The sequence below is a fragment of the Cheilinus undulatus genome, linkage group 2, assembly GCF_018320785.1.
Source record: "Cheilinus undulatus linkage group 2, ASM1832078v1, whole genome shotgun sequence".
Lineage (NCBI taxonomy): Eukaryota > Metazoa > Chordata > Actinopteri > Labriformes > Labridae > Cheilinus > Cheilinus undulatus.
The window spans coordinates 1,827,084-1,853,219 of record NC_054866.1 but is presented as its reverse complement, the minus strand read 5'-3'; the positions used below and the strand labels follow the sequence as shown (position 1 = coordinate 1,853,219).

Genomic DNA, 26,136 nt, shown 5'->3' with positions numbered 1-26,136 from the left:
AGTCCTCCTTTTTATAGTCCTTATTGTTATGAGTACTTTTACTTCTCCATGAGTAATTACGATTAAGTAATAATACACTTTTACTTGAGTGCTGCAACTGTTACTCTACCCACCACTGCTTACTTGTCAACAACCACTTCACCAGGACTCACAGTAGTTTATTTAGCACTGAAGTAATGGGAAAGAAATGTTGATCATCTTTTCTGTGAGCGTAAAAGTTTTTAATACGGTTCAGGAAGTAGCCATTAGTTGACTAGTTTTAACAGGTAGAGTCTGATTAAAATCTTTGCTTTACTCATTAATCTGTTTTTTACCTCCGCCAAGGAGGCTATGTGATCGGCAGGGTTGCTTAGTTAGTTGGTTTGTTTGCTAGCAACATAACTCAAAAAGTTATGGATGGATTTTGATGAAATTTTCAGGAAATGTCACAAATGGCATAAGGAAGAACTGAATGTAAATTTCTGTCAAACCTGAGATAGAGTTCAGTGCTGAGTTTTAATGTGATAAACCATGTCATTGTGTCTGTGTGTCTCTGAAAATATCACATCCAGTAATGAGAGCAGCAGCTGACTTTAAAGATAAACCTGATGAGCAGAGACCAGGATGTAGTGAACCTGAGGGTCAGTCAGCTCAATGAACAAAGAAGATCAGAACAATATGAGGAAAACATGTTAAATAGACCTTTGTAGACACGTCTCTATGATGCTGTCACTACAGTGGAGAGTAGAAATAATGCTGTTACCATGACTACTCTGCAGTACAGTGTGTAAATGTGCTTTAAGTGTTTTTGTAAACCTGAATATGATAGGAAATAGACTAGAATGAGCCTATTTAATAAGACGAGTGTCCTTGAGTGTGATTCAAACAGAGAAACTGGTGAAGAACAAACTGAAAGAGGCATTCCTCTGAATCCACAGGCAGTGATCTTCAGACAGACTAAAGCCCTGATACCTGAGTAGCTATCTCCATCAGTCCCTCTGTTTAGTGTTTCATTGTCAGTGTGGGGTAGAGTTAACTTGAAATTAACTCGTTAGATTACTGTGTTACATACTCAAACAGTCATTTGTTACATTATAGTGTTACCTACTGATCAAGGTAATGCCTGAGAGGACTTTACCTTAATAATTATAAAAACCCTTCAACCACTTGTTAGGCTCTTCTGTTGTGAAAACAACATACAGCGACAGCACATCTGCCTTTAAATGTGTGGACTCCAGTTTCATTGTAAAGCCTCATTTACAGCCCATAATCCAGGAATGTTCAAACTATGGCCCGGGGGCCAAATGCAGCCCGCGGTCCAATTTTGGTTGGCCTGCAGCAGACTTTAGAAATAACTTGAAATATGGTCCATATTTGAATATGAAGCTTGTGCCTAACTATATTGTACTTCAGAGTTTTAGCACAAGGCTGTGCTACCATGTTAATTTTATAAACAAACATCTTGACAAGAATATTTTTTTATGTTTATTTTTTTTGTTTGTGATTAAATTGAAACAACACTGTGGTAAATATATTGATAACCAAAATAATAATAATAATATCTTGCCAATTGTAGCAGTAATATTCCAGGGGAGGAGTGAGTGGTAGCTAGGGACAAACAGGGCCCCCTGAAATCTGACTGTCTATTTGCCAGCTGATTTGCTCCGAGCACATTATTGGCTAATCACTCTCATTCAAACTGCTCCAGCCTGGCTACGCTCTGTCGCTCTCTCTGCAAGCTGCTCTGCAAGCCCTCCTCCACCCCAGCTCCTTCTTTATTCTGCTTCTGACTTAATCAGTGTTGTTCAGTTGTCACTGATGCCTGCTCTGCTCTGAGGTTTCCACTGCTTCACTCCCTGCCTTAGGCTTTCCTTATCTGTATAGGAAGAGCAGGATGCTTGATGCTTTCCACATAGGCTTGTGGAAGGGCAGGGGGATCCCAGAACAACCACACCACCAAACATAACTAACAGCAATAAGTGCTAAATGATAAATGCTAATAAAGAAAGATTTAAAACTGCACATCATGTGTTTCTTGGTAATGTGGTCCTGACAGAACTAACCATAGGCTTACTCAGCCACTAAGCATATCTTAACCCACATTAAATTGGTTTTATAAACTTTCTTATACCTCACCTCAGGGATATTAAAGTGGCCCCAACATTTTTATATACTTCTGTGTGTGGCCCTCAGTGGAGAAAGTTTGGACAGCCTTGCCATAATCTGTAACTCTGCAGCTGGACAGCACCACTTACAGAGGTTTAACCTTTTAATCATCTAAATTGTTTTAGTTTTAGTCTAGTTTTAGTTGACAAAACTCTCCAACATTTTAGTCGACGAAATTTACAGTAAATTTAGTCGACTGATTTGATCTCTCTTCAACTTACCCCGCCACCACGCAGCGAAAGCAGTTGTGATTGGATATATGCCTAACTAGCCCCTACTTTCTACATGACGAAATTAGGTCTGATTGGATAAAGTCTCTGTCAAACAATTTTGTCTCATTTTTATTTTTTGACTAAAGTGTCAATTAATTTTGTTTTAGTTTTTGTCCCTGTGCACTTGTTTTTATTACTCTCTTATTTTCGTCAAGGGAAAAAAGGCTATCAAATAAAACTATGACAAAAATAATTAGTCAACAAAATGAACACTGGTCTGCTGGGGAGACTAAATGTTTGGTTGTGATCCGGGCATTGACAGAATTCTGGGCGAAACTGTAGAGTAGAACAAGGAGGAGCAGGTTATAAGCCGAACCTGCAGAAGAGATGGCAAAGGCTGGGTTCATCCGAACACCAGACAAAAACATTAACTAACTCAAGAAACCGAAGAAGGAATATCGGGACTGAATGAAAGACTGGGGCACAAGTGGAGCAGAACGTGGTAATACATGTCCATCATGTCCTCCCACTTTGTTTCTGCTTAAACTGGTGTGAACACGGGCTGGTTCGCCAGAAAGCACCAAGGTTCTGAGTCTCCAGAACAGAACCAGTGCCAGAACCAGAACCGTGTCTGTCTGAAAACCCCCACAAAGAAAGCAGAGAACCCCCAAAAAAACCCCAAGAGAAGCTCTCCTTACCTCTGCAGGTGAGATAATGGGTCAGCACTGAGAGCTGGAACCCAGGAATATATCCTCACCTTCCTAAAATAATGACCTCTCATTTCTGATCAACATGATTTATTTCAGCCTCAGTCAGCTCCTCATGATGCTGGCCACCTCTGATAAAATCACCAACATCCTCAGCTGAACAGATCATGTGATCCACCGCTGTAGTATAACGGCCTAGGTCAGTAGCGTGACTGAGAACGTTTTAGAAACTTTTCAAGATGGCAGCTGCATCAAAAACAAAGAGATTCTACCTAGCTAATGGAGTACCTGCTATGGTGCAGGACTCGTTTCCTATTGGTGAGTGATAATGTTTACTATGATATAGGCTAGGCTATAAGTGCTGCATTGTTATTTATTTTTTCAGCGTTTTAGTCAGAAAATATCTCTCCATGAAGCTGGCAGTTACTGATTATTATCAAAGAGAAGAGAGGCTCCAGAATCTGTGGCTGTGATGAATGTTTCTCAGAAGTATCACACATTTGTGTTGCACACTTAAAGAAGGACTCTGAGTGTGACTGATAAATGTAATGAAGGGTTCATGAGCTGTAAACATTCACAAAGAGAAGAGCACATTGTTGTAATCATGCTGCTGTACAGCTTCCTACTGCAGCTCAGAGCAACAATGTGTTGATACTGTGTAAGTCACAGAGGGGCTCCATCTGGTGGTGAAAGTTGGTAACTACACCTAATCAGCTTCATCGTGCTTTCTGCCTGTGGTTTCATCTTTGGAGGAATAACTACTTTGAACAAAAACATACATGCGGAAAAATATCTAAAGAACACATTAAATGAATTACACTGCTTTGACAGAATGGGCCACACTGTTTAACAGCAATATTGATGTGTAAAGGGGGGCGTGTCTTATGAGCTGATAAACTTGTCATCCTCACATTTGTGACCATACTAGTGTAAATTTCATCGACTAAAACTTTGACTGAAAATGCTCTGATGATTAGTGAATGACCCCCTGATGTCTGTTTGGTTCATTCACACAGGATAAGTGGAGTCTGTAATGTTCTCACATTTACACACACAGTCCTGAAGAACATGAAGGTGCTGCACTGCTGCAGCAAAGAAAGTATTGCGGTGTTGTGTACGTTGTGGTCTAAATATCGAAACTGCTTTGGGATAGGTGCTGTTTTTCAGTCTGTTAGTTTTGGTTTTTATTGTCCTGAACCGTCATCCTGAGGGTAGCAGTGGGAACAGGTGATGTGCTGGGTGGGATGAGTCCTTCAGGATGCCCAGGGCCTTCCTGTGACAGTGGGACCTGAACAGTTCCTCTAAGGAGAGGAGAGCACAGCCTGTGATTTTCTGTGCTGTGTTGATGACCCTCTGGAGAGCTGTCTTCTCCTGAGCAGTGCAGCTGGAAAACCACACTGGGATCCAGTATGCCAGTACACTTTCAGTGGAGCATCTGTAAAAGGACACCAGCAGCTCCTTGGCCAGGGCGTTGCTCTTCAGGACCCTCAGGAAGTGGAGTCGCTGCTGTGCCTTTTTGATCAGATTGATTTGATCTGTGGTGTTGGTTTTCCAGGTCAGGCCATCATTCAGGTGCAGGCACAGGAACTTGAAGTCCAAGACCCTCTCCACACATTCCCCGTTAATGTGTATGGGCGAGGGTCAGATCTGAAGTCCACTATTATTTCTTTAGTCTTAGTTGTGTTGAGGACCAGGTTGTTGATGCTGCATCATGATGACAGTTTTTTGACCTCATCCCTGTACGCAGATTCATCTCCTCTTGAGATGAGCCCGACCACTGTTGTGTTGTCTGCATACTTCACGATGGAGTTGCCTGGGTGGGTGGGGGTGCAGTCATGTGTGTAGACAGTGTGTATTAATGTGTAATGTGTGAGTGTATTAATCCCTGTAGGGAACTTCAAGAGGGATAAATAGAAGGGAAATGTGAAGAGGTGTGCAATATATGCTGTAACACCTTCATATATTCATATGTTAATGCTCTTTAATAAGAGGAACCATCAAAGTATTTGCTAAAACTCAACTCTGAAGGTGGCTCTTTTTAGCTTAAATGAATGGCTCAGTTAACCTCAGTGCATTATGTTTTTTCATTAAAAAAATAAGTTAGCTAAGCAAAAATTTGGCATTATATCTGATGAGGGTTTCACAACATGCATTATACATATTTCTTTTATAGATGTACATCTGTTTTTTAGTGGTTTATCAACCTTATATTTTTCAAGTAAGATTTGTCTGCACTGTAAACCCGAATGAGTTGAGTTTACTTGAAAAATACTAGTAAACCGGTTACCTGAAAAAATGTAAAAGTAATGAAAGATAAAAACGTATGTTCATTTAACTCAACATCTTAAGTAGTTACAATTATGATTGAGGATGATTCTACTGAATATCTTTAATTAAAAAAGAGTTAATGCCTATTTGATACAACTTAAAATATTGAATAATGTTAATAATTTTGCAAAATAATAGATCTAGGCATTTTCAGTTCAGTCGATTTAATTCTGAGTCAATTTCACTTAAAATCTTTTGTACAACTTATGATTCCATCAAATTATTCTAATAAATGTTTTTTTCCTTTGAGTGATTAGGTGAGATAAACAACACAAAAGCCAAAATATAAATCAAAGCCATGGCCATGCATAATTTTTATAATGTTCATGTTCATTGACAAGTTGTTATTATGCATGTTTAGTCTGTTAGTTGATGTTTTAAGTGAGAAGTGTTTTTTGAAGTGTGACACTATGAGTGAGGGGGTCAATGTTGCAGACCACACCGTCTGTATGTGAGCGTACCTGGGTACAGAATATTGCTGCATTCCAGGCAACCTGTAACTCGTGTTTTTCCCACCCGTAACTCATGAATGTGCACTGGAACGGCAGTCGAAGTCGTAACTTCGACGCATTTCGGCATGTAGCCTTCATCAGGGTCATCATGAACCCTGATGAAGGCTACATGCCGAAACGCGTCGGTCGAATAAAGTTGTTCTTTTAACTACAAGTGTTGCTGGAGATTTCTGTTTTCTTCAAGACCCTTCTCATCCTCCATGCACCTTGGGAGTTGGTGAAGTTGTGCCAGATTTACCCACTTCAGATCTTCTGAATGAGGTTTGGCAAAGAAGGAAAGGAACTAAGGCACTTAGCAGGAGTTTTAAATCAACTTGGCACATATTATTGAAATAAACAAAAGAAATAACAATCACCACTGAGTTTCTAGACCGTAAGAACCAATCTTTTAGTGATGACGGTGTGTGTAATCTTTGATGCCATCCAGCTGTGCCACCTGCGTGCTAATCAGGTGAGGAGATTGCAGAGAGGAAGTGACCTTGTACACCGGATATTTATGGGTTGCGGGAAGAGGATAATTAGTTACGGATTAGGGTAGGGAATGGACGTTTGTAAACAAATGGTATAAGGAAATTATTAAATAAATTTGGGGAAGAAAATAAAGAAATAACCAGTTTATGACGGGCACAAGGTCACTCCTGCAGGCAGGCAGGATGGCTCACTACTTATAAATTTACATTATTTCACTGGGTTACATCATCTTTGAATCATAACTGACAGAAAGCTCTCCTGTAATCATCACGTCTCCCAGTTCACATGAACCGCCTTCTTCCACCTTAATGACACAGCCTGGCTCCGCCCACTACTCCCTCTCTCTGCTGCTGAAACCCTGATCCATGCTTTCATTCCACCCAGACTCAAAACCTTGACCCAGCAGGTCCCCTCCTCCCTCACTGACCTCCTCCACCATCACTCTCCTCCCCATAGCTGCTATGTCTCTGATGACAACCTCCTCTCTCCACTACTCAGAACCAATCAGTGAACCTGGTGGTCAGACCTTCTCCATAGCTGTCCCCTCTCTCTGGACCTCACTCCCCACACATATTCAAGACTGGACTGACACACCCACATTCAAGTCCTGGTTCAGAACTCACCTTTAGAACAATCTTTTAATGTGTGACTATGCTGTTTTTCTATGTTGATGATCTGTTGTTGGTCATGTGACCTGATGGTGTAATGATGATTTTCATCCACCTACATAGATGATTTTTACTTGTTTTCATAGCTGTTCACATTCAGTAATCTGCTTCATCACCTGTCCTTAAACTTGATGTTTTCCCCACAGAGATCAGCTGGAGAGCTCAGAGGTTCACAGTGATCAGTCGGCCCAGCAGAATCCAGCAGACCTGGACTCCACATTTATGGTGTGTTAACACACTTTATACTCACCTAGCAGAACAAGAACAACAGTTCTCCTGCTTTAGAGAACACAATCAGAGTCTCTTTCTGTTCCAGCTGCTGGAGGAGAACATTGTCACCTTTGTGAAGAAGGAGCTGAAGAGACTCCACAGGGTTCTGAGTCAAGTTTACCCAGAATGCTTTGAGAGTCAAAGTGAAGATGAAGCGCAGATGGGAAGCTGCAAAGAGGCATTTGTGAAGATCACTCTCCATTTCCTGAGGAGAATGAAGCAGGAGGAGCTAGCTGACCGTCTGCAGAGCAGTAAGAACATTTAACAGATTTGACATGATGGAACAAAGACCAGGAAGTTTACAGCACCAACCTGAGACAGTTTAACATCTGTATCAGGATCTCTTCACTCATTTCAGATGTTCTTTGTTTATTCAGGGACTGTTGCTTCAGTGTGCCGACAGAAACTGAAGTCTAACCTGAAGGAGAAGTTCCAGTGTGTGTTTGAGGGGATTGCTAAAGCAGGAAACCCAACCCTTCTGAATCAGATCTACACAGAGCTCTACATCACAGAGGGAGGGACTGGAGAGGTCAACGAGGAACATGAGGTCAGACAGATCGAAACAACATCCAGGAAAGCACACAGAGCAGAAACAACCATCAGACAAGAAGACATCTTTAAAACTCCACCTGGAAGAGATGAACCAATCAGAACAGTGATGACGAAGGGCGTGGCTGGCATTGGGAAAACAGTCTTAACCCAGAAGTTCAGTCTGGACTGGGCTGAAGGCAAAGCCAACCAGGACATCCAGTTCATATTTCCATTCACTTTCAGAGAGCTGAATGTGCTGAAAGAGAAAATGTTCAGCTTGGTGGAGCTCCTTCATCACTTCTTCACTGAAACCAAAGAAGCAGGACTCTGCAGGTTTGAAGGGTTCAGGGTTGTGTTCATCTTTGACGGTCTGGATGAGTGTCGGCTTCCTCTGGACTTCAACAAAACTAAAATCCTAACTGATGTCAGAGAGTCCACCTCAGTAGATGTGCTGCTGACAAACCTCATCAGGGGGAACCTGCTTCCATCTGCTTGCCTCTGGATAACCACACGACCTGCAGCAGCCAGTCAGATCCCTCCTGGGTGTGTTGACATGGTGACAGAGGTCAGAGGGTTCACTGACCCTCAGAAGGAGGAGTACTTCAGGAAGAGATTCAGAGAGGAGGAGCAGGCCAGCAGAATCATCTCCCACGTCGAGAAATCCAGAAGCCTCCACATCATGTGCCACATCCCGGTCTTCTGCTGGATCACTGCTACAGTTCTGGAGGATCTGCTGAAGACCAGAGGGGGAAGAGAGCTGCCCAAGACCCTGACTGAGATGTTCATCTACTTCCTGGTGGTTCAGACCAAACTGAAGAGCATCAAGTATGATGGAGGAACTGAGACTGACCCACACTGGAGTCCAGAGAGCAGGAAGATGATGGAGTCTCTGGGTAAGCTGGCTTTTGAGCAGCTGCAGAAAGGAAACCTGATCTTCTATGAAGCAGACCTGACAGAGTGTGGCATCGATATCAGAGCAGCCTCGGTGTACTCAGGAGTGTTCACACAGGTCTTCAGAGAGGAGAGAGGACTGTACCAGGATAAGGTGTTCTGCTTCATCCATCTGAGTGTTCAGGAGTTTCTGTCTGCTCTTCATGTCCATCAGACCTTCAGCAACTCTGGAGTCAATCTGTTGGCAGAGGAACAAACATCCTGGATGTACAAAGTTTTCAGAGATAAAACCGAACCCACACATTTCTACCAGAGAGCTGTGGACCAGGCCTTACTGAGCCCAAATGGACATCTGGACTTGTTCCTCCGTTTTCTCCTGGGTCTGTCTCTGGAGACCAATCAGATCCACATCAGAGGTCTGCTGACAAAAACAAGAAGTGACTCAGAGACAAATCAGAAAACAGTCCAGTACATCAAGAAGAAGATCAATGAGGATCTGTCTGCAGAGAAGAGCATCAACCTGTTCCACTGTCTGAATGAACTGAAGGATCGTTCTCTAGTGGAGCAGATCCAACAGTCCCTGAGATCAGGACGTCTCTCCACAGAGAAACTGTCTCCTGCTCAGTGGTCAGCTCTGGTCTTCATCTTACTGTCATCAGAAGAAGATCTGGATGTATTTGACCTGAAGAAGTACTCTGCTTCAGAGGAGGCTCTCCTGAGGCTGCTGCCAGTGGTCAAAGCCTCCAACAAAGCTCTGTAGGTGTAGACTCAATGATCAAGGTTAAATGTAGTTCATCTTTATTCAGAACTACATGGATGTTTGTGTGATCTAGCTTTCATTGATATCCTGTACTTCTTCAAGGTTGCGTGACTGTAACCTGTCAGAGAGAAGCTGTGGAGATCTGTCTTCAGTCCTCAGCTCCCAGTCCTCTAGTCTGAGAGACCTGGACCTGAGTAACAACAACCTGCATGATCTAGGAGTGAAGCTTCTGTCTGATGGACTAAAGAGTTCAAACTGGAGACTGGAAACTCTCAGGTTAGTGTGTAGCTGATTAAGATCATGTCTTTAGGGAACACATGTTCTTCATATCTTACAGAGTGGTATTTGACTGAATTATTTAAAGCTTAAGTTCCCCTGTGTTGCTTGGTTAAAACTGTGATCCTCTGGGCTCAGGCCTCATATTCTAGTACTTCCTGAACGATAACACTCTGAAAGTGATGTGTGTCAGAAGCTTGTTCTGGAGTCACAGATATGAATGTGACTTGAAGTCATAGTCATTGGTCTGCAGTAGTCCTGAGGCCTGTAGGACGAAGCTGGATTTTTCTCTTATTGAGATAACTTCAGGATTAACCCTTGATTTTCTGCATGACGACACTGGTTCACTTCTTACCGGGATTAATTACCACAGTAACTTATGCTGAACAGCTAACCTGCTCCAGAGGAGGTTATGCTCTGAATACAAGATCAGCGAGTATAAAAGCCCGGCCTCCTGACCAATCAGTTCTCTTGGAAAATGGCCTGCCCATTCTTAGAAGATCCTGTAGATGTTGGTGCACGGAAGAGCGCTTCGGAGAAAGAGAATATTTAGGGATAGATGTAGAGCTGCAGTAACAGATTCTTTTTGTAGTCGAGTACCCTATTGATTCTTCTGGTGATTAATCGAGTACTCTAATAAGAAATATTGCTTTTTTTAATCAGTCACTTTGGCTTTCTCAAGAGAAGTAGTACTAGAGAAATGAGAAAAGAAGCTGGGTCCCTTAAAGGAACTACTTCTATAAATAAATAATATAATGTATATATGATAAAATATATAATGTATATGTAAAAATTGGTATCATTCTTTAAAGAAAATTAAATTCAAGAAAGTTCATCCACCATAAAAATATGACCTTCTAAGACCATCCACTGACCTGGAGAACGCATTTTAAGGGATAAAGCTGCTCCTATGACCTGTTGAATCCTGACTATATGATGATGAACTTTGACCTACTTAGTCTCAGTCAATGTCTGTGGCAATAGCGTGTTTCTATTTAACTGGTGTCATTTTATTATCAATATAAGTCTTATAAAATTATTTGGGATGCGGACACTTTTTGAAAAATACGCTGCAATCAAGATGTCAATGCGCTGAATTTTAAATGATTTATAATTAAATGTATGACATGCACTCGCTGAAGAAAGAGAGAGAGAGAGAGAGCCCCAAAACAGGAATTGAATCTTGACGCCTGACGGTGTTCTGTGAAAGCGTCGGGCCAGTAAACCAGAAGTTTATGAAATTCCCTAAAGTCTGCAGACACAAACTGAGCGCTGTCTCACTCCAGCGAGTCAGGCAGGCAAGATCAACTCGGAGATTTGCATAGGTTCACCGGTGCCAGCATAGTGCCATATCTGCGTAAAAACGCAGGACGCATGCCTGTAAGCATCACAGCATCAACTTCTCTTCCTTCATGATTTTCACGCCTCGTATCATGCATGTTGCGTTATAGTAACAGTGAAAACAAGTACATTGTGCCACACAAATGTGAAACACAGCTCGCCGTGCAACACACGGCGCGATGTCCAGGCTACAGTATGGACGTATATGGATACATGACTGATTTAAGCGAAGCCTCGAGGAATTTTTTGATTCGAATCACCCAAATAATTCAAGGAATCGTTTCAGCCCTAGATAGATGCAATCCTTTTGATTTACCCGATGACATCCTATACGTTATAGATCAGTGATACTCAACCTGTGGTTCTGGAGCCACATGTGGCTCTTTTGTGATGATTTGTGTCTCTCTGATGTCTTAATATGAAATATTATTCCCCCCGAAAACTATAAAAAAGAGAAACTTTGACTTCAGAAATAACCCACAGACACATATTTACATACAACGTGGAACTGCACCCCTGTAGAAGAATTCTGGCAAAACATTACAGACCATCTCTCCTCCATCATGGGCTGCCACATTCCACTATCACCCACCCTCTGTTTATTAGGAGACATATCTAACATCAATCTCAATTTCACATCCATTAAAGCATTACTCATAGCCCTAACCATCACCAAGAAAACTGTCCTCATGAACTGGAAATTAAGGAAAGATATCAACATAATCTGGAAAATCTACTCATCTAATACATATCCATCAAACAATTATCTGCCTCACTCAAAAACCAAACCTCTGATTTTGACACGATCTGGACTTCAATTATCAACAACCTTAACCCATAACTGTAGCATTCTTCGTCCACCGGCTCTGTTTGCCTGTGCACCAACCACAATAATCATTACAACAAACATATTACCTCTGCTATTTACACACAACTGCCAATGCACTCATAAAACAATCATCACAACATACCATGTGTGTAATATTCATATAATGTTATTATTACATCATTCAGATCATTATCATATCATGTATATTATATTAATATCACATTATTTTGACATGATGTGGATCATTATTATATCATGTATGCCATATTTAGATTAATCATTATTATAGCATTTAGATAATTATTGTATCATGCATGTCATATTTATATTGATAATTATATTACAATCATTTTTTGTCATGTATGTCATATTTATATAGATGATTATAATATTAAAATCATTTTTATATCATTTCTGTCATATTTATATTATTATAATTATAGTATTTAGATCAGTATTGTATCATGCATGTCATATTTATATAGATTTTTATAATTTACAATCATTGTTATATCATGTATGTCATATTTATATTATACCATCATTATAACACTTAGAACATTATTATATAATTTAAACATTATTGGATGATGATTATAATGATTACCTCTTGAAGGTGTTGAAATGGCAATAAATGATAATAGTAATATATCTTAAATTAATTACACCTCTACAAAACATTATTATCACAATTCTTCTTATTATAAATTATCATTATTAGCACATCATCATATTAACATTATTGAATCATTAAAACTATTATTGATACAAAATTACTATATGTTAACATGATTTCTGCAATCATCGGAAATATAACTTTTATTACTATTATCATTACCAATATTTCTACATAACACACATCAAAACATAGCCATACCAGTATTGACATTCATTTTCTTCCCCTTTTCTACTTAATTTCACAATACATTCTTTCTTAAATGCTGTAACTATATATATATATATATATATATATATTTCTCTCTCTCTCTTTCTCTCCTTCCTTTTCGTATACATTTATTTATTGAATATTTATTTACTATTTATGTGCTATTTATTAACTTGTTTGTTTTCCTGTTGGCATGAAATGTGCATGGTGCACTGCAGTTAGGTGATTGGTTGTGCTGATTCCCCCTGGTCTCTCCTAATTTCTCCTGGTGCCCCACCCCCACCTTTTCTCTTCTTTGACCCTTGAATGGTGGATTGTGAAAGAGACAAACTGTCTCTCTCCCATTGGGTCCGGGAGTGGCTCAACTGGCTGACAAACTGTCAACAGGTCTACCCATCAGCCTGCTCCCTCCGAAGGGTCAGGGGCGACTGAGGTAGGGTACCTGAAATCATATATCCGCAGTAATAATGAAGGGTCTTCTGGGGGGTGGGCAGATGAATAGACAAAAATAAAATAAAAGGAGGGAAACTTTAAAAAATGGAAAATTAACTAATTCATAAGAACAAATGGAGACCAAAGACTAGATATAGAAGCAAGAATTGTAACAGTAACAAAAATAATGTAAAATGTGGCATTACTAATATCATAATTATTATTGTTTTTTTGTTGTTGTTGTTGTTGTTTTTTGTTTTTTTTCCCCTCATTATTTATTTTTTATTATTTTAGTTTTGGTCCCTTTGTTCTGTTTCTGTTTTTTTCTTTTTCCATTCCTTCTTTAACATTAAGTATTAATTTTTTTTTTCTTTCTGCTTCAGAAACTATTCCTTTCCATACATACACCCTATCAATATATACTGCATTCTTACAGTGTCTCTCCTCCTGTCTATCATGAATTTATACAACTTAATCACAACTTAATTTGACAAACCATACATTACATTACCATACATTATGTCTCCCCCCAAAAAAATGCATGCACACACATACAGTCATGGACGAATGTATTGGCACCCCTGGAATTCTTCCAGAAAATACACCATCTCTCCCAGAAATTGTTGCAATTACACATGTTTTTGGTATACACATGTTTATTTCTTTTATGTGCTTTGGAACAACACAAAAATCTGAAGAAAAAAGACAAAATTGACATAATTTTACACAAAACTCGAAAAATGGGCCGGACAAAATGATTGCCCCCCTTGGTTGTACACCCTTGGGAAAAAAATAACTGAAAGCAATCACTTCTTATTACCATCAATGAGCTTCTTACACTTCTCAGCTGGAATTTTGGACCACTCTTATTTAACAAACTGCTCCAGGTCTCTCAGATTTGAAGGGTGCTTCTTCAACAGCAGTTTTGAGATCTCTCCATAGATGTTCAATGGGATTTAGATCTGGACTCATTGCTGGCCACTTCAGAACTCTCCAGCTTTGTCTCCAACCATTTCTTGGTGCTTTTTGAGGTATGTTTGAGGTCATTGTCCTGCTGGAACACCCATGACCTCTGACACAGACCCAGCTTTCTGACACTAGGCCCTACATTGCAGCCCAAAATCTTTTGATAGTCTCCAGATTTCATGATTCCTTGCACACAGTCAAGGCACCCAGTGCCAGAGGCAGCAAAATAACCCCACAACATCCTTGAAGCTCCACCATGTTTGACTGTAGGTACTGTGTTCTTTTCTTTGTAGGCCTCATTCTGTTTTCTGTAAACAGTAGAATAACGTGCTTTTCCAAAAAGCTCTACCTTAGTCTCATCTGTCCACTAAATGTTCTCCCAGAAGGATTGAGGCTTACTCAGGTACATTTTTGCAAACTCCAGTCTGGCTTTTTTATGTCTCTTTGTCAGCAGTGGGGTTCTCCTGGGTCTCCTGCCATAGCGCTTCATCTCATTCAGATGACCACGTATGGTCCCAGCTGACACTTTTGCACCCTGAGTCTGCAGGACAGCCTGAATTTGTGTGGAAGTTGACTGAGGATGTTTATCCACCATTCCAACTATCCTGCGTTGCATTCTTTGTCAGTTTTTCTCTTCCGTCCACATCCAGGGAGATTAGCCACAGCTCCATGGGTTATAAACTTCTTGATGATATTACACACAGTGGACAAAGGAATTTCTAGATCTCTGGAGATGGTCTTTAACCTTGAGATTGTTCGTATTTTTCCACAATTTTGCTTCCTAAGTCCTCAGACAGTTCTGGGCTCTTCTTTCTCTTCTCCATGCTTGGTGTGACACACACAGGCACACAACACAAAGGTTGAGTCAACTTTTAGACATTCTAACTGGCTTCAGGTGTGATTTCTAGATTGCCAGCACCTGTTACTGCCACAGGTGAGTTTAGATGAGCATCACATGCTGGAAATAAAATGATTTACCCACAGTTTTAAAAGGGTCACAATCATTTTGTCCAGCCCAATTTTTGAGTTTTGTGTAAAATTATGTCAATGTTGTCTTGTTTCTTCTAATTTTTGTGTTGTTCCAAATGCACATGAAGGAAATAAACACATATATACCAAAAAAATTTGTAATTGCAACAATTTCTGGGAGAAATGGTGTATTTTCCGGAAAAAATTCCAGGGGTGCCAATACTGTGCCAATAATAGACTGTACATATGTATGATGTATATGTACGCACACACACACACACACACACACACACACAAAGACATACGTCTTCAACACCTTCAGACTGTTAAAATGTTGAGTCCCTGCTTGTCTCTGTCTTGTCTTGTCTCCACTGTGTGTATGTAATGCTTGTATGTTGTCCTTCACTTGTCATGTTCTGTCTTGCATGGCTTAATTAAAAAAAAAAAGGAAGAAAGAAATAACCCATTGTAAGTCACATTAATCTGTTGTTTCCCACAATTATATAGTTTGCTTTAATTGTCAACCAATTTACCCCCTTTTTTGCCGCATGTAATCTATTTTTACTGCTTTAAGCCCACTTTGGACACTTCTTTTTGCCACTTTCATCCTGTTGTTGACAAAACTTCACCAGTTTTTGCCTATTTCATCCTGCTTTTTGCAAATGTTTGCTCTTTTTGGTGTTTTTTTTCACCCACTTTTCACTCATTTAAGCTGCATTTTGCCATTAAATGCTATTTATTCCCCCATTGTTGCCACTTTTTGCCCATTTTTCCCACCCTTTTACTGATTTTTGCCCCCTTTAACTTATTTTAATTGCCACTTTTCACCACTTAGATTGTGGCTCTTGCAAATGTATTTTTGTAGAAAAAACTTTCACAGCCTCAACATTCAGGTAGTTCACATAATACAGAAACATTTGCAGTGCACTAACATTTCACATTCAGTTAGTTCATTATCAATTTCTTGTCTCAATTTCCATAATTTATATCATAATCATTTTAAATCATAAACAGTCCACATATACAAAGAGGCCCACACAATACTGTTGTCACTGTTGATCTTTATTCAAGTCTTTTCAAGTATCCATTGACTAATGTGAACCCCAAATGCTTCTGCAGATGACATGTGACCATCAAATGATGGTCACCAGCCTTGTGGCTCAGTGGCCAGGGTCCATCCATGACTCCCAGATCTTCAGGGAGTCTGCACTGTCGCAGAAACTTGAGCAGGGTATGACAGCTGTACATTTAATATTCTAATCATGTTCATAAACTGTATTTTGTGGTACTAATCAAGGTGAGGAATTAATATTACAACACAAAATTGGCTAAGGAAGCTCCGCCCCAAACATCTGTGCAGTAATAAAGGGAAACTGAGTGATCAGAGTGCTGTCCGTTTATATTGTCCCATGAATTAATATTGTATAATCTGACGAATTTACGCATTAACAGAGTCAGCAATTTTCTGCCAGCATTCCTTCCTGGCTTTTGCTGTGGCGACAGTGTTGCTTCTGGCCTGGATGATTGCTTTAAATTCCTCATATTTTTGAAGAATGATTGTCTGTTCCTCCATTGAGAAATAGGCTGCTCTGCAGGGTTTCTCCATGTTTGTGATTGGTCAGATGCTGCAAAAACCACCCTTTTTATGTGAGCGTGTACTGATCCAGCTTGGAAAACCCTGGCTGCAGTTATCGAGTTGATAACCAGCTTCGTCGTACAGCTGATCTGGATTGCGAATTGATAAGCCTTGATAAGTCAATCCTGCTATCAGAGAGATATCCCAGCCTTGTTAATCCAGCTTTGTTGTATAGGCCTCTGGACTGTTGATCTGGACTCAAACATGAGTGGTCCCAAAGTAATTCTCCAGACTAATCTAACAAACCTAACATGGATCTAATACTGTATCAACACATCAAATGACCTTTTTCAGACTAAACAGTAAACTTTTTCACTGCTGATGTCAAACCAATCCATGTGTTGGTCTCCCCATCCATCTTACCTTTACTCCTCATCACCAGAGTAAATACTGATTGGTATCTGGTTATAATGTCTCTGCTGTTCAGCTCTATGATGATTGGATGTAACAGGTAACACAGCTGTGAATGAACCAATGGTTGTGAAGCAGCTGATTTAAGTCAGCCAATAAAACCATGACCTCTGTGCTCTGTGTGTAGTCTGTCCAACTGTCTTATCTCAGAAGAAGGTTGTGTGTCTCTGGCCTCAGCTCTGAGCTCCTCCTCCCACCTGAGAGAGCTGGACCTGAGCTACAATCATCCAGGAGAACGAGGAGAGAAGCTCCTGTCTGCTCGACTAGAGGATCCAGACTGCAGACTGGAGACACTGAGGTACAGACAGACACACGCTCTCTCTGTTTCTGACAGATGAGCTCTGGTTCTTAACTGATGCTGGATTTAAATGAAGAATGAAGATGTATGAAGTAGATCCTAATCTGGTTTCTTCTCCAGGTTGGACCATGGTGGACTGCACAGACTGACGCCTGGTCTGAGGAAGTGTGAGTTCATTTATTTATTTTCTTCATGTCTCTGAGGATGGAAAGATTGTAGAATTCTGACATCTTCATTTATGCAACCACAAAAACCTGTACATGGGAATCAAACCAAACGATTGAATCTATTGGGTTAAAAAGACGAGTCCATGTAAATCAATATTAGGTGTTCAGGATATCTGATTGATCAGTTGATATTTATCAAAAGAACATGATCAAAAATATCAATAATACCATGAGTCCTCGATCTGACCGCCTGGTTAATCCTCTGGTGTCTGAGACTGAGAGAAGTGATGTGTTGACTGTAGTGTCATTATATCAGGAGCTTCCAGCCAATAAACAAACACATCATCACTGTGAGTAAAACTAAACTGAAATGCAGCAGCTTCACCTCTCAGTCTGATTAATAATCTCTGTTATCTTCTCTGTAAGTCTTTTTCTTCTGTTGCTGTTCAGTCGTCCACTTTTACAGCTGTTAAAATCTCCCGAACTAGTTCTGACAGTTAGCTGACGATGACTAACAGTGCTTAGGGGAGAGTGGGGTGAGTTGTGCCAGTTTTTACTCAAAGTGACTTTAAAGTGAGGCCATGACAGTAATGCCCCCAACTTAAGTACGTAAATATATTTCAGGATGTGGTGCATCCCTGGAAACAATAACCTTGGATCTGAAATAAACTGTTTAAGAAATACAGCTTTCAGAAAAAAAGTGGTCTCATGGCACAACTTGCCCCCGGTGGGGGGTAAGTTGTGCCTTAGGGAAGAATACATTGGGGTAAATTGTGCCAGTGATTACTGAAGATTATTGAAGTAAAACAGAACATTTTAATCTCATAAACTGTAACTCTATATAAAAGCAAGACAAATTCAGTACAAAATTACTCTTTTAAGTTTTAATTAGATATTGTCACCCTGTTAAACTATTGGCTTAAGTAATATTTTCTAGTTTTTGGGAAAACACAGAAAACCTTAATACACATATGATATTCGTGAATCATTTCAGGCCAAAAGGCTTTGGCAATAGATGCCTGTTGGCATACATAGAACGCTGTCTGTCAATTATGTAACATATACGAATAAAGTGATTTAGACCAATTTCTGAACATCTCATTGTGGCTTAGGCCACTTAAAAATTGAATAAACTGCTCTTTGATAACAGTGCAAACTCTGAACTGAAATCAGTGTTAGCTAAATTAAACAAATGGCAGGTAAATCAAACACTGATGAGGCATGTCCATCTCCTCACTTCTCCAGCTGTTCTTGGCCCTTCTTTGTTGGGTTCTAGGTGTGTAGGTCTCAGTGTGTGGATTTGTTAGAGTGGGTGTGCCGGTGTGTGTCTGTTGGTCTTGGATTTGTGTCTCTGGGTGTGTGTGTCTGCATGTGTGGGTATTTGGGTCTGGTTGTGTGGATTTCAGGGTTTGGGTGTGTCTGTGGGTCTGGGTTTGTGGGTGTGCCACTGGCACAACTTAACCCCGGCCCTTTGGCACAAATCGCCCCAGCCTCACCATTTTGAAAAACTAGCCTGATCCAGCGGTTTAGAGCTAACATCATGCCAACTGTATAGACTCATTGTGTAGCCTAATAAAGCACTAAAACATGTGTGAAACGTTTTCAAACTTGTCTATAATTGTTCAGACACAACAATCAAAAAACCTTGATCATTGAAATTTTACTCTGAAAGGCAAAAAACAGTTTTTTGAGCTAAAATGTGCTTACCTCTCATGCCGTGCGTCTCCCTTTTATGCAGAATGAGTAAAATGGATGGCTCTTCAAAAATATGTGGTCACATGACCAATTTCTTCTATGGTTTTCTAGAAACAAGAGGTGGCACTACTTCCCCGTTGGCACAAATCACCCCACTCTCTCCTATAGATTTCCCCTGCAGCTGTACGTGTCATAAATAACCAGATAACCAAGAAAACAGGGAGATATGAAGAGAGTCAGGGAGAATTAGAAAAGATGAGAACTGAAAAAGACTTTTTCATTGAGGATGGACAGACTCTTCTATGTTCATCGTCTCCACTGACAGTTTCAAACCAGCGTGTCTCGTATGTTTCAGTACCGTGGTGATGGTTAAATGCGGCATGTCAAACATCACTACCAGGCTAAAGTCACATCTGTGGAGTGAATGTACTGTACCATGAGATAGAAAATCAATGAACTAAGATCCTGATATGATGGATTTAGCAGAATCCTGAGCCAATCAAACACTGCCAGACAAGGAGCCAACAATGTTATGTTAAAATTGGCTTAGTTTAAGATAAGATAAGACTCTATTGATCCCCAGAGGGGAAAATCTGGCATTGCAGCAACACAACTGGTAGCAAAAATACAATTGAATAAATAACTAATAACTTAAATAGGTAATTAAATTTTGTGTTTGTGTAGGTGAAATGGTACACTTGTTGGCAGCAAGTTATTTACAGAGAAGTGTTATGCCATGAACATGAGATAGTGCAAAGAGGTCAAGTAGAATGGTATGTTACATGTGCAGTATTGAGCAAGATTATAAGTAATACAAGATAAACAGATAACAGCTCAGTTGGTAAGAATGAATATCAATATCAAGTTAAGGTGCAAATAAATAATATTTTATAAAATAGTACAACATAGCATAGTATAATATAATGTAGAATCCAAAATAATATAATATTCTGTACTATAATATAACATAATAAGACATACAGTATATGCAGCAATCATGGCATGGTGAATATTATTATTAATAGTTTGAGTGGATCTAAAAATCCTTTTAATGACACAGGAGGCTAGCGGGCACATTTTCAGCTCAGATTTAAAATTTTAACAGGACGATCTGAAGTTCATTCTCTCGTTAAATCAGAGATGTGTGAGAGTGAGGGAAGGACAGAGAGAAGAAGGTGATGAAGATGTTTATTTTCAATATGGATCAACATTAATTATTACAAAGATTTACTGTTTGAGCCTGTTTGTCATTGGTTGTCTAAATGTCTGTGTCTATAATCCATTGCTGTCTATATTTGACTTTATTTAACCAGGAAAAAAACCTCATTGAGATTAAAAATATCATTTACAAGATTGTCCTGGTCAAGACAATCAGCACATTTAACAGTCACAAAAAACAAAGCAATTACAATCACAGAGATTCCAAATCTGAGTCACAGATCAGAAAGTCAGTCAAATCATCTACAACCTGATCCATCATCCTCCAACGCCTTCGATCTGCTTATTAAAGAAGACCAGCTCCTCAAGATGTAAGGTCTCCTTAATGTGGCAAAGTAGTGTTAAGGGGCAATAACAGATTTGCACTAATGTAAGCCAAACAACTTTCACCCAATGGGTTTTACCCAGTTTTAAACATAAAAGGCAAACACAGGTTCAACACAGTACAAGGAAGACAGAGATGTGGTTCAGAAGAAAATCAGAATTTATTTATAATTGTAAATGCAAAATGTGTTTAACTAGAAGTGCCTGTGGAGAGAACGAGGAATTAGTGATTGGCAATGAATTTCAAGTCAGGGTTATGGAAAGAATGTATCAAGATTTTATTACATTTTATTCTTTTTCACAATAATTATTTGGCTAATAAAACACTTCCAGAAAAAATTACTAAAACTAACAAAAAGAGTGTGGGGAGGGGGGGGGGTTGAAGCTAGCGAGGGGGAGGCAGTCTACCAAAGGAAGTGTCCCAGGAGTGCACTTCCTCACCACACGCTAGCCAGCAACTACTGCACTGTAGGGGACAAGCAAGAAGGACTTACACAAAAGAAATGGTTAAAACTGTATAAAACCAGTTGGTTTGAGCTAAAAGGACAATTCTAATTATAATAATTTAATAAAATGATGACATGGCTTAACAGATAAAGGCTAAACTTAACAAAGTAAAACAAAGCTAACCAGAACAAAACAGCAACCGATCGTGTCTGTAATACAAAAACAGGAATTATTATACCGTTCCAAAAATGTGATAAAGATGTATTTTTTTCAGAATACCAATGTTAACCTTCAGTAAAAAATAAAATGTGTTCAACATTGTTTTAAAAGTTAACAAACCTCAATCAATGGACACCAAGATGACCAGGTAATCAAGAGCAAAAATGGCAGGAGGCTATTTAAAACAAACATGGATGTGAGCACAGAGACAGGCAGCAGCAGACCCTCAGGTCAGTTCTGCTTTTGTTTCTGGTGTTTCTACTCTTGGAGGTGAGTGGTGATTAAGGAAGCTCTCAAGTTCAGAAATGACAAGACCAAACATAGTTAGCATGTGTTGCTAACGTGCACATATGAGCCACTAGCTGATGTAATAAGTTTGGTTTAGCTAAGGCTCTTCATCATGTTCATCCAGGCTAACATACTGTACTAAAGGAGAGACTACAGGTGAATAGAGGTACGTGTGTCTAAAAATCCATCATCGAAATCGCCACATTGATATCCTAATTATGCGCTTTATAATTAAAATGCACTTTGCACACATTTACCAAGACATTGGAGGTGAAAAGGACATAATAGGGAACTGAAACACATCACCATCAAACTTCCCCTGTAAATTACAGTTTTCCCCCTGAAATGTTTAAATATGTAGAGGAGCTTGTTTGGAGGATTCAGGGGAAATCTACAGATGCAAACAGACAGAGGAAAGTCAAAATAAACACCATCTATGTGCATTTTTGGAAGTTTTCTTTCTTTTAGAGTGAAAGAAGGGTAGTTTGGCTTGCTTATATATTCACTGGGAAGATAATTTTTGTTTTGAAGTACTTTTTTATTTCATTTTCACCAAAAGATTTCAAAGAATTTATCTTGTGCAAAAATAAACAAATTATCAGTGCATTTTTTTCTCTTCTTGAAAACTCTAACTTCACCATGGCCCTCTCCCTGGTAGCTAGTCAGTTATTCTAAATATTTAGTAGATAATAGCAGCACAGAAAACATGGACATGGTGTCATAGCTTATTTTGTTGTTGTTTATTTTCTGCTTGCTGTTGGGATAAACCCAGTGAAAACTATAGAAGACATTGTTTTTATGTGATTGATTTATTTTGTAGAAATAAGTTGAGTATACAACAACTATGTGAATGTGAGGTTATTAAAATGAATTGATTATTAAGTCAGAGGTGGAGAGTTTTAAGCATTTTTTATCAATAGATTAAGAGAAGTGCCCTTTTTCTTACTTGAGCCCCTGACCCCCAAAATGTCTCTGCACGTCCCTGTTTGACAGCACTAATTCTAATATTTTCATTCTTATTGAATAGTATTTGGCTGTCAGATAAGCTCCAGTTTATAACTGACTGTGTTTCCATGGACTTTAATGTCCTGGTTTCTGTTTGTTCAGGTAAACATATTCATAGACCAGGATCTGTCCTTATCCTGGTTTGGAGAAACCTGGTTTTTCTACCTGGAGAGGTGTGAAAGAAAACAGGATACTGTTGCATGTACACACTGTTTCCTGTTTCCTGCCAGCTGCAGACTAGCTGTGCAGGTGTGACTTTGATGAAAGTGTTGACGTCTCTTTAGACACTCTGAAATATTCTGGATGTGTGGTGGAGGGACAGCTGGTCTGCTCTGTCCAGAGAGAGGCTGCTGTGTCTGCAGAGGAGTCTCCTGTCAGAGCTGACAGCAGTGTTGTGTCTGAGCACGCTCAGATTGAGATGAACAGTGAACTGAACAGTTTGATTTCTAAGTCCTGAATGAAACGTGAGCGTAGTTTACTGTGGAGACAGACAATGAGCGCTGACACTACCACTTACTGAGAGCTCAGAGCTCTGGGAGCCAAAGCTGGATAGACGGCATTCTGGAAGCATCCTGATACATCTGTCAACACCACCCACGGCTGAATGGAGATACCATCACACTTCCTGTGTTCTTTTCAAAATAAAAGCTCTTTATCTGGGCATACTATTAGTGAGCCTTGTTTTCACATAGTGCTTTTATTTTGAAATTGTTTCCAGGACAGTTATTCAGTGAATGAAGTCAGTTTCATGATAGCTGAGTTCTTTCTTGGAGTCTCTGCTAAACTTTCTTTATGATCAGTAATAATGATAATAGTACTGATAATCACTGAAACATCAATATTTGGGCCAATTCATCTGAGATCTCCCTCTCTCTCTCCTTGTCATCCTCTCAGTCTCTTTTCTGTAGTTTTCCTTCACCTCTATGTTAGTTAATCACATGTTCTTAATGTAAATCAGATGGTTTTCTAAAGTCAAATTCCCATAGAACAACTCTAATAACCTCTGAACAGGTATGGTCAACAGCCTGAAACATTAAGAGGGATAAGCTGTCTGTGTCTATTTTACTGATGTGGACTGGTTAGGACATTTCCTTGTCTATATCTCTAACTGGATTTTATTGGTTCATTTTTTGGACTGTGATTTTAGATCCCCATTTTAAACTGGGAACTTGAGCTAGTTGATTTGAATCAGTGTGAGCTGAGCTGTGATGAAGCTTATTTTAAACATAAATGTGAACAACACTGACTGACGGTCAGCCTGTAGCTTACAATCTTTCTTCACCTGTTGTTAGAATTAGGATCCACCATATCTGTAACCTGACGTTGGTGTTTAATAGCGCTAAAGCTGAAATAATCCACAGTGCTCTCATTTTTCTCTGATTTCATGATTGTCACAGTTTGGCTCTGAAAAAATAAACATGACAGACGCCTGTGAAAATAAGACCCAGTGATCAGAAACCACCATACTAGTATTGATCATGTCTACAGGGATCTGAAGAACCAGGTTTATCTTTGAGCATGGAAACACAGAATCCTGGATCTGATCAGAACAAGGATGAGGATCAGAACGGGGATCCTCAGGTCCATGTAAACACAGAATCCTTAATCTTATCAGAACCATGATGAGAATCAGAACGGGGATCCTCAAGTCGAAGTAAAGACAGAATCCTGAATCTGATCAGAACCAGGATGAGGATCAGAACAGGGATCCTCAGGTCCATGTAAACACAGAATCCTGAATCTGATCAGAGTGATTGAGGCAGCAGCCTATCCTGATGAATTCTGATCCTGAATCAAATCCAATGGTTGTCTTGATAATGGTAATGGAATCATGAGAGCAGTGAAGATGCACAGCTCTAGTATTTCCTGATGCTTCATTAATGCCAAAAGTCTGTAGTTGTTATAAAGTGTTACCAATGGTTCTTCAAATCATCCAATCAAACTGAATGATTAAATGTCAGTGCTGTCAAACAAGGTTCAGTGCTGAGTTTGATTGATGCTCAGTAACTGTCAGTAAAGTTGTTTCTGAATGAACAGATGATAACCGTCAGCTGTGTTGTGTCTCGTTCTCTCCATCAGACACCTGTGAGCTGAAAGTGGACACAAACACAGTGTACAGAAGACTCAGACTGTCTGACAACAGGACAGTGAAACATGAGGAGAAGGTTCAGCCATATCCTGATCATCCAGACAGATTTTATTGGCCTCAGCTGTTGTGTCGGACTGGTCTGACTGGTCGCTGTTACTGGGAGGTCAAGTGTAGAGGAGGAGTTCATGTATCAGTGAGTTACAGAGGAATCGGAAGGAATGGAGACAGAGATGAATGTGTGTTTGGACGTAATGATCAGTCCTGGAGTCTGATCTGCTCTGATAAAGGTTACTCTGTCTGTCACAATGGAAGAGAAACAAAAGTGTCCTCCTCCTCCTCCTCGGTCTCTGGTAGAGTATCAGTGTATCTGGACTATCCTGCTGGCTCTCTGTCCTTCTACAGAGTCTCCTCTGACACACTGATCCACCTCCACACCTTCAACACCACATTCACTAAGCCTCTCTATCCTGGGTTTGGGTTCTGGTCTACTGGATCCTCAGTGTCTCTGTGTGGTGTGTCGGTCTGAGAAACACTGCTGACTGAGGATCAGCTGACTGAGAATCAGCTGACTCTATTGACTCTGTGAAGCTGATCTGTCTCAAACTTTGAATAATTCTGATTTTAAACATTTGATGACTTTGCCCTGGAACACTGGCTCATATAGAACATCTCTAAAACAATCTTCTATCTTTGTTGGTTTGTATTTATTTGATGTTTTGATGAAAGCTGTAACATATTTTTGAATAAAGTATTTTTGATCTTTAGGGAGAAAATGTCATCATTTCTGTCCTTAATTTCAACCACAGACTGTAGAAAATTTTGGACCAAGCCTGAGTGACGTCAGCTGTTTCGTTACTGATGGGGGTGTCTGAGTCCAATCCACAGTGGCGGCCATATTGACAACGCTGTCTCAGACTAACTTTGGATCAACCTAGAAACAGATTCTCTAGATTACCTAGATTCTCAATAACTTTCTTTTATCCTCCTTCAAACTGATAAAATGAGGAAAACAAGATAATTTAAATATAGTCAAAGTGTCAATAAGTTTGTTTTTGACTAAAGAGACCAAATCCCAGAGCTCCTGTACAAACATTCTGACATGTTTATGAACTGAAGTCTTCATCACACTCACCTGTCCAGGTGTG

The 26,136-nt window shown here is 39.7% G+C and overlaps 1 protein-coding gene across 10 annotated transcripts in view; it reads left to right on the top strand.

The window, feature by feature from the left end:
* The window catches only part of LOC121522623 (NACHT, LRR and PYD domains-containing protein 3-like), a 42,384-nt gene extending 16,629 nt beyond the window's left edge, over positions 1 to 25,755 (top strand). For 7 of the 10 annotated variants that reach the window (XM_041807216.1, XM_041807183.1, XM_041807198.1 and 4 more), the window contains 7 exons: positions 7,190 to 7,268; positions 7,360 to 7,564; positions 7,691 to 9,491; positions 9,598 to 9,771; positions 17,369 to 17,539; positions 17,660 to 17,706; positions 24,982 to 25,755. In XM_041807216.1, the coding sequence (XP_041663150.1) occupies positions 7,190 to 7,268; positions 7,360 to 7,564; positions 7,691 to 9,491; positions 9,598 to 9,771; positions 17,369 to 17,539; positions 17,660 to 17,706; positions 24,982 to 25,517 (3,013 nt within the window). In that variant the 3' untranslated portion in view covers positions 25,518 to 25,755. Of the gene's footprint in view, positions 1 to 1,899; positions 6,980 to 7,189; positions 7,269 to 7,359; positions 7,565 to 7,690; positions 9,492 to 9,597; positions 9,772 to 16,313; positions 16,426 to 17,368; positions 17,540 to 17,659; positions 17,707 to 24,981 lie in introns of those variants that run through there. The other 3 variants (XM_041807235.1, XM_041807225.1, XR_005992996.1) reach the window with 3 other exon arrangements.
* Positions 25,756 to 26,136: the final 381 nt, after the last annotated feature.